The sequence below is a fragment of the Carcharhinus amblyrhynchos genome, chromosome 7, assembly GCF_965287045.1.
Source record: "Carcharhinus amblyrhynchos chromosome 7, sCarAmb.v2.hapA, whole genome shotgun sequence".
In the NCBI taxonomy this organism is placed as follows: Eukaryota; Metazoa; Chordata; class Chondrichthyes; order Carcharhiniformes; family Carcharhinidae; genus Carcharhinus; species Carcharhinus amblyrhynchos.
Window position 1 is genome coordinate 7,363,030 of NC_137330.1, and position 9,619 is coordinate 7,372,648.

Here is a 9,619-nt window from a genome sequence, read left to right on the forward strand (position 1 = left end):
TCTCTTTTTCTATAATCATTCCTTATCACTGGTACATGCTTTTGCTGAGCACAAAAATTGCTTTGAAAGTTCCCCATTGTTCCTCAATTGTCCTACCATAAAGTTTATGCTCCCAATCTACCTTAGCCAACTCCTCTGTCATCCTATTGTGGTCTTCTTTATTTAAGCACAAGACACTGGTATTGGATTTTACCTTCTCACGCCCCATCTGTATTTTAAATTCAACATACTGTGATTGCTTCTTCCGAGAGATTATTAATTATTTCTGTCTCATTACACAAAACCAGACTGAGGATAGCTTCCTCTGTCGTAGGAAGCCCCATCACGGATATGTTCTATGAACTCCTCCTTCTCAAGGCTACCTTGACCAATCTGGTTTGACCAATTGATATGTAGTTTAAATCCCCCATAATAATTGCTATACCAGTTTTACATGCATCAGTTATTTCTTTGTTTATTTCTCGCCCTATCGTGATATAATTTGGCAACCTATAGACTACGCCTTTCAGTGGCCTTTTCTCCTTACTATTTCTAATTTCCACCTTAATGGATTCAACTTTTTTTTCCATAGGACCCAAATCATCTCTCACTACTGTCCTGTTGTCATCCTTAAATATCAGAGCTACCTGTCTATCCCCCCCGAACAGTCTGATACCCCTGGATATTTAATTGCCAGTCGAGACCATCCTGCATCCATGCTTTTGTAATGGCCACCAAATTATACTCATTCACGATGATCTGTGCCATCAACTCATTGACCTTGTTTCAAATGCTGCAAGCTTCAGATAAAGTGCCCTTATGCTAGTTTTTGTACCTTGTTGAATTCTAACACCTTCATTAATAGCATCTCCTGAGTTTTCCATGCTTTTAACTTTTTTCCTGATTTTTGATATAGTTGGAACCTTCTCCCCACGTGCTAACTTGCTGCTTTGTTTTCTATTAACTGTTATGTTTCCCGTACTTTTACTCTTCCCTTACCCCCAACTTGCTAGTTTAAAGTCCTTGTGAATACCCTATTTATCCTTTTTGCTAGAACACTAGTCCAAGATTGGTTCAGGTGAAGACCATCCCAATGGTATAGATCCCTCCTGTTCCAATACTGAAGCCAATGTCCCATGAAATAAAACCCCTCTTTCCCGCACCATTCCTTTAGCCATGAGTTAACTTCCCTAATTCTGTCAACCCTATGCCAATTTGCACATGGCTCTGGTAGTGATCGTGAGATTATAACCATTGTGGACCTGTTCTTTCATTTAGTTCCTCGTGCTTGATAGTCCCCAAACAGGTCCCCTTTCCTGGTCTTGCCTGTGTTGTTGTTTTTCCCAACGGGGACCACAGCAACAGGATCCTCTCCCTCTCACTCCCACTCCAATTCCAATATCCTTTCAAGCCAGTCAGAGATTCCGTCACCCTGGCTCTGGGCAGGCAACATACCATGTGGGACTCACGATCTGGCTTACAAAGGATGCTATCAATCCTCCTAACTATAGAATTACCACTTGTCTTTTTGCTCCCCCCTTTTGAATGGCCTCTTGTACCACCGTGCAGTGGTTGGCTAGCTCATCCTCTCTACAGCCCTTTCCCTCATCCACGCAGGGAGCAAGTACCTCATACCTGTTGGACAAGGTCAAGAGCTGAGGCTCCTCAGTTCCTGAATTAACTGTCCCTTTATAACAGCTCTTCCACAACCACTTTTTGGAAGCAGCGAGTATGCCTGCACAAATATCCCCACAACAGCCAATCAGCGTCACACTCTGCTACCCTCGCTGGATGCTTGCCTTCACACGAACATGTAGAGTGTCTTCTGAAGTCCACTTTCCAAAGGAAGTGATTGCGCCTGTTCAAATTTTCACCGCAATAGCTAATCAGCGTCGCTGCTGTGCTGCTGTTGCTGGATGCTTGCCTTCACACGAACATGTAGGGTGTCTTCTGAAGGTCTACTTTCTGGAAGTGGTGACAGCGCCAATGCAAATTTTCCCCATAACAGCCATTCAGCATTGCCGCTCTGCTACCCTTGCTTGTCGGCTTCTTATTCAAAGGGATGGTCATTCTGTATCTTCTCAAACAATGTGGGCTGTTATGAGAAGATCACTGTTACGATTTTTGTGGGTCCAGGTTTTGACTCATATCAGAAGAGGCTTATCCAAAATAAACAGTGGTGGACTAGTCCTTACACATCAAAAGGAAGGCATGCAGGCTAATAACTGTGATGATAGGTCAATGGACCAACATCTAATTATCCTAGATCTGATTCTGTGTAATGAGACAGAAAAGAAATAATTAATGATCTCATAGTTAGGGATACTCTTTGAAGGAGCAATCATTGGTTAAATTTAAAATACAGATGGAGCGTGAGAAGGTAGAATCCAATACCAGTGTCTTGTGTGTAAACAAAGGAGACTACAATGGGATGAGGGAGGAGTTGGCTAATGTAGACTGAGAGCAAAAACTTTGGGGCATAAACTTACAAAATACTGAGAGGCCTAGATAGAAGGGACATGGAGAGGATGTTTCCACTTGTGAGAGAGACTTTGGGGCGGTTCCAGCAGATTGGAAAACAGCAAATGTGACGCTACTGTTTAAAAAAGGATGCAGACAAAAGGTTAGCTTAACTTCTGTAGTGGGGAAAATGCTTGAATCTGTAATCAAGGAAGAAATAGCAAGACATCTAGATAGAAGATTAAAAAAAAGGTATAAGTAAGGACTGAATGGACTATACCCCAGGATTCTGAAGGGATAGCTGAGGAGGCATTGGTGGTGATCTTTCAGGAATCATTGGAGTCAGAGAAGGTTCCAGACAACTTGAAAAAGGCTAATGTAACACCCCTGTTAAGAAGGGAGGGAGGCAGAAGATGGGCAAATATAGGCTAGTTAACCTGACCTCAATTGTGGGTAAGTTCTTGGAATCCATTATTAAGGATGAAATTGTGCAGTACTTGGAAATGCATGGTATAATAGTACTGAGCCATCACGGCTTAGTCAAAAGGAAGTCATGTCTGACAAATCTGTGAGAGTTCTTTGAGGAGGTAATGAAGAAAGAAGTTAGACAAAGGAGAGCCAGTGGACCTGATTTATTTGGATTCTCAGAAAGTTTTTGACAAGGTGCCTTAAAAGAGACTACTTAATAAGCTAAGAGCCAATGCTGTTTCAGGCAAAGTACCAGCATGGATAGAAGATTGGCTGACAGACAGAAGGCAGAGATTGGGGATAAGGGGGTTCTTTTCAGGATGGCAACGGGTGACTTGTAGTGTTCCACAGGGACCACAATTTTTCACAATATACGTTCGTGATCTGGAAGATGGAATTGAGGCCATAGTTGCTAAATTTGCAGATAATACAAAGATTTGCAGAGGGACAGGTAGTGTTGAGGGAGCGGGGAAGCTGCAGAATGACTGGACAGGTTAGAAGTGGCAAGTGGAATACAGCGTGGGAAAGTGTGAGGTTATGCACTTTGATAGGAAGAATAGAGGTGTAGACTTTTCTAAATGAGGAAAGGCTTCGGAAATCTGAAGCAAAAAGGGTCTTGGGAGTCCTGGTTCAGGATTCTCATAAGGTTAACATGCAGGTTCAGTTGGCAGTTAGGAAGGCAAATTCAATGTAAGCATTAATTTCAAGGGGGGCTAGAATACAAAAGCAGGGATGGACTGCTGAGGCTGTTTAAGGCTCTGGTCAGACACCGTTTGGAATATTCTGAACAGTTTTGGGCCCCATACCTAAGGAAGGATGTGCTGGCCTTGGAGGGTGTCAACAGGAGGTTCACAAGAATTATTCCAGGAATTAAGCGTTTGTCATATGAGGAGCGGTTGATGAGTCTGAGTCTATACTCAATGCAGTTTAGAAGGAGGAGGGGGAATCTAATTGAAACTCTCAGAATACTGAGAGGCCTAGATAGAGTGGATTTGGAAAGGATGTTTCCACTTGTGGGAGAGAGTAAACCTCAAGGACACAACCTCAGAGTGAAGGGACGCTCATTTAAAACTGAGATGAGGAGGAATTTCTTCAGTGGGTGGTGAACCTGTGGAACTCTTTGCCATGAGGGCTGTGGAGGCCAGGTCAGTGAGTGTCTTTAAGTCAGAGATAGATAGGTTCTTGATGACTAAGAGGATCAAGGGTTACAAAAGAAGAATGGGGATGAGAATCATATCAGCCATGATTGAGTGGCAGAGCAGACTCGATGGACCAAATGGGCTAATCCTGCTCCTATATCTTATGGTCTTATGGCTTATGAAAATAAACTAGCTCAGAATATGAAAACAGATAGCAAAAGTTTCTACACATATATAGAAAGAAAAAGAGTGGCTAAGGTAAACATTGGCCCTTTCGAGGATGAGAAGATGGATTTAATAACGGGAAATGAGGAAATGGCAGAGGCATTCACAGGTACTTTGTGTCGGTCTTCACAATCAAAGAAACCCTACTGTGCAGAAGGAGGCCATTCAGCCCATCGAGTCTGCACCGACCAGAAACTCACCTTTGCCCTACCCCCATATCCCTACATATTTACTCGCTAATCCCTCTAACCTATGCATCTCACGACTCTAAGGGGCAATTTTTAGCATGGCCAGCCAACCTAACCTGCACATCTTTGGACTGTGGAGGAAACCGGACCACCCAGAGAAAACTCTCACAGACACGAGGAGAATGTGCAAACTCCACACAGACAGTGACCCAAGCCAGGAATCGAACCCAGGTCCCTGGAGCTGTGAAGCAGCAGTGCTAACCTCTGTGCTACTGTGCCGCCCAATGGAAGACACAAATAACATGCCAAAAGTTGATGACAAGAAGGCTCTGGCAGGTGAGGACCTAGAAATGATCACTATCACTAAAGAAGCAGTGTTAGGTAAGTTAATGGGGCTAAAGGTAGACAAGTCTTCTGGCCCTGATGGAATGCTAAACCAGATGACAGGGGAAATAGCAAATGTGCTCGTGATAATTTACTAAAATTCACTGCACTCTGGGGCAGTTCCAGCAGGTAGGAAAACAGCAAACGCACCATCACCATTTAAATAAGGACGTAGACAAAAGGTTAGCTTAACTTCTGTAGTGGGGAAAATGCTTGAATCTATAATCAAGGAAAAAATAGCGAGACGTCTGGATAGAAATTGTCCCATTGGGAAAACACAGCATGGGGTCATGAAAGACAGGTTATGTTTAACTAATTTAGTGGAATTCTTTGAGGACATCATGAGTACGGTAGCCAGTAAGAAACTGGTGGATGTGGTGTATCTGGATTTCTAGAAGGCATTTGACAAGATGCCACACAAAAGGCAGCAGCCTAAGATAAAGGTGCACAGTGTTACGGGTAATGTATTAGCATGGATAGAGGATTGGTTAACTCGCAAAGCAATGAGTGTTTCTCTGGTTGGTGATCAGCGACTAGTGGCATGCCTCAAGGATCAGTGTTAGGACTGCAATTGTTTACAATTTACACAAATGATTTGAAGTTGGGAACTAGGGTGTAGTGTGCCAAAGTTTGCAGACGACACTAAGATGAGTGGTTGAACAAAATGTGCACAGGACACTGGACATCTGCAAAGGGACATAGATAGTTTGAATGGGCAAAGATCTGACAGATGGAGTACAGTGTTGGTAAATATGAGATCATCCATTTTGGTAGGAATAACAGCAAAATGGACCATTGATTTAAATGGCAAAAAGTTGCAGCATGCTGCTGTGCAAAGGGACCTGGATGTCCTTGTGCTTGAATCACAAAGATTGTTTGCAGGTTCCGCAGGTAATTAAGAAGGCAATGGAATATTGCCTTTCATTGCTAGAGGATTGGTGTTTAAAAACAGTGAGGTTATGTGGCAGCTCTATAAGGTGCTGGTGAGGCCACACTTAAAGTACTGTGTGCAGTTTTGATCTCCTTACTTGAGAAAACATATACTGGCACTGGAGGGGGTGCAGAGGAGATTCATTAGTTGAACCTGGAGTTGAAAGGTTGGCTTATGAGGAAAGACTAAGTAGACTGGGAATATACTCATTGGAGTTCAGAAGAATGATGGGAGATCTTATAGAAACATATAAAATCATGAAGGGAACAGATAAGGTTGTTTCCACTGCAGGGTGAAATCAGAACTAGGGGGCATACCCTCAAAATAAGGGGGAGCGAAATTAGGACTGAGTTGAGGGGGAACTTCTTCACCTAAAGGGCTGTGAATCTGCTGAATTCCCTGCCCAGTGAAGCAATTGAGACTACCTCGTTGAATGTTTTAAGGCAAAGATAGATAGATTTTTGAACAGTAAAGGAATTAAGGATTAGGTGAGCAGGTGGGTTAAAGAAGCTGAGTCCACAAAAAGATCAGCCATGATCTTATTGAATGGCAGAGTAACGCCTCTACCCTCTCAGGAAATTTGGCACCATGACACTCACCAACTTTACAGATGCACCATACAAAGCATTCTTTCTGGTTGTATCACAGCTTGGTATGGCTCCTGCTCTGCACATTCTGCAAGAAAACTACAAAGGGTCATGAATGAAGCCCAGCCCATTGCGCAAACCAGCCTCCCACCCATTGACACTGTCTACACTTCCCGCTGCCTTGGAAAAGCAGCCTGCATAATTGATGGACCCCATGCAGCCCGGACATTCTCTCTTTCACCTTCTTCCATCGGGAAAAAGATACAAAAGTCTGAGGTCACGTACCAGCTGACTCAAGAACAGCTTCTTCCCCTGCTGCCATCAGACTTTTGAATGGACCTATTTTATATTAAGTTGATTTCTCTACACCCTAGCTATGACTATGACACTACATTCTGCAGTCTCTTCCTTCCTTCTTCTCTATGAATGGTATGCTTTGCCTGTATAACATGCAAGAAACAGTACTTTTCACTGTATACAAATGCATGTAACAAGAATCATAGCAGAATCATACAGTGCAGAAGGAGGCCATTCAGCCAGCTGAGTCTGCACTGACTACAATCACTCCTAGACCCTATCTTCATAACCCTATGCATTTACCCTAGCTAATCCCCCGACACTAAGGGGTAATTTAGAATGGCAAATCCGCCCAATCCACACATCTTTGGACTGTGAGATGAAACCCAAGCAGACGTGAGAACTATGTGCAAACTCCACACAGACAGTGACCTAAGCCAGGAATTGAACTTGGGTCCCTGGTGCTGTGAGGCAGCAATGCTAACCACTGTGCCACCGTGCTGCCCTATCATATCAAATCAGGCTCAAGGGGCCAACTGGCCTGCTGCTGCTCCGAGTTCTTTTGTTCTTATGTTCTAACCTTATGGATTGTGACAAGAGAGTATGGAGCAGAAAAAGTTTGCACTTCAGCTCTTTTCCGTTTTCTTTATATTTTTCTTTACTGATTTACAGGCAATGGTGGCATGTTACCCAGGCAACGGAACAGGATATGTTCGCCACGTTGATAATCCTAATGGAGATGGACGATGTGTCACATGTATATATTATCTGAATAAAAACTGGGACACACAGGTACATAATATTCATTGTTTCTGGAAATATTGCTGAGACTTTTTAAAAAATGCAGCAGGGTGAAAATAACACAAAGTAATAAAGGTAGAATAGTAGAGAAGTTCTGGTATGTATTTTGGTTTGTCTTATGATTACTGTTACTTATATTTGTGAGTAATTGCGGAAAGTGAACTCAGCAGGTAACAGGCAAGTGATGCATGCCATTTATGAGAATCAAATAACTCATTGTAATAATTCCTCTTGGTCGATTCACTATACATTTTTTGGACTGATTCATGGTTAATGAAAGTGTTTCTGAAATATGACACTGCAGGCATCCTAACCTTACCCAGTTGTGCCATGGGGTATTTCAATCATTGAATGTAAAACCAAAACAGTTGTGCGTGTGCAGAAATCTTGCATGCAGTTTATTCAAAAGTTCATATGTTTTTATTATGTTAAAGCCCTGATATTAGAGGACCAAATGTGCAGGGCAGGGTGTTGACCTGTGCACACATTCTGGGATCACAAATTAACATGGAGAAGTCGACGAGAAATAGAAGAGTTCCTGTTTCCACATGGTGAAGTGTACAACTTTAATTTCAGGTTAGGGTGATGAAGAGAATGAGAGATGATATAAATAGAGGTAGAAAGGAAGTTACTGAGAAGTGAGTTATCAAGATTGCATGATGATATGAGATAGACCAGAGATTCCCAAACTTTTCCAGCCACTGAGCCCTATTGACCTTCTAAGAGTATTCATGGAAGGCCTGGGAAACATTCTTATAACATTGAAGAGTTAAACCACAAGTTGCACGTGCACTCGCCCCTTGTTCTCACCTCCCTCGTTCTTGCCCCCCACACATCCCCCCCACCCATTCTCGTCCCCCCCCCGTTCTCGTTCTCCCCCCTCGTTCTCGTCCCCCCCACCCCAGTTATTCGCCCCCCCCATCCTGTTCTCGCCCCGCTCCCTCGCCACCCTTGTTCTCGCCCTTGCCCCTTCGCCCTTGCTCCCTCGCCCTCCCCCCGCCATGTTTCCTGGCTCGTGCTCCCCCTCGCGCCCCGCCTCCCCCTCGCACCCCACCTCCCCACGTGCCCCATCTCTCTCTCTCTCTCTCTCCTCTCTCTTCCCCCCTTCTCTCTTCCCCCCACCTCCCTCCCTCTCTTCCCCCCTCCCTCTTTTCCCCCCTCCCTCCCTCCCCCCTCTCTTCCCCCCCCCTCTTCCCCCTCTCTTCCCCCCCTCTTCCCCCCCCTCTCTTCCCCCCCTCTCTCCCCCCCCCTCTCTTCCCCCCCTCTCTTCCCCCCCTCTCCCCCCCCTTCCCCCCCCTTCCCCCCCTTCCCCCCCCTCTCTTCCCCCCCCTCTCTTCCCCCCCCCTCTCTTCCCCCCCCTCTCTTCCCCTCTCTTTCCCCCCCTCTCTTTCCCCCCCTCTTTCCCCCCATCTCTTCCCCCCTATCTCTTTCCCCCCCATCTCTTTCCCCCCATCTCTTTCCCCCCATCTCTTCCCCCCCATCTCTTCCCCCCCATCTCTTCCCCCCCCCATCTCTTCCCCCCCTTCCCCCTCTCCCCCCTCGTCCCCCCTTCCCCCACCCTCCCCCTCTCCCCCACCCTCTCCCCCTCCCCCTTCCCCCCCACCCCGCTCTCCCCCCCACCCTCCTCTTCTCCCTCTCTCTCCCCCTCTCCCCCCTTCCCCCAGTCTCTCCCCGCCCTTCTCTCCCCCCTTCTCTCTCTGCCCCCTTCTCTCTCTCCCCCCTTCTCTCTCTCCCCCCTTCTCTCTCTCCCCCCTTCTCTCTCCCTCCCCTTCTCTCCCCCCCTTCTCCCCCCCTTCTCCCCCCCTTCTCCCCCCCCTTCTCCTCCCCCTTCTCTCCCCCCCCCTTCTCCCCCCGCCTCTGTCTCCCCCCGCCTCTGTCTCCCCCCGCCTCTGTCTCCCCCGCCTCTGTCTCCCTCTCCCCCACCCCCCCTTCCCCTCCTCCCCCACCCCCCTTCCCCTCCTCCCCTCCTCCCCCTCCCCCCTTCCCCTCCCCCCCTTCCCCTCCCCCCCTTCTCCTCCCCCCCTTCCCCTCCCCCCCTTCCCCTCCCCCCTTCCCCTCCCCCCTTCCCCTCCCCCCTCTGCCCCGCCCCCCTCCCCTCCGCCCCCTCCACCCCCTCCCCCCCACCCCCTCCGCCCCCCCCGCCCCCAACCCCCCTCTGCC

General features: G+C 46.8%; 1 protein-coding gene across 2 annotated transcripts in view; it reads left to right on the forward strand.

The window, feature by feature from the left end:
* The window catches only part of egln1a (egl-9 family hypoxia-inducible factor 1a), a 111,500-nt gene that overhangs the window by 50,904 nt on the left and 50,977 nt on the right, over positions 1 to 9,619 (forward strand). For both annotated transcript variants that reach the window (XM_080191869.1, XM_080191868.1), the window contains exon 2: positions 7,331 to 7,450. In XM_080191869.1, coding sequence (XP_080047995.1) covers positions 7,331 to 7,450 — 120 coding nt within the window. The remainder of the gene's footprint in view (positions 1 to 7,330; positions 7,451 to 9,619) is intronic.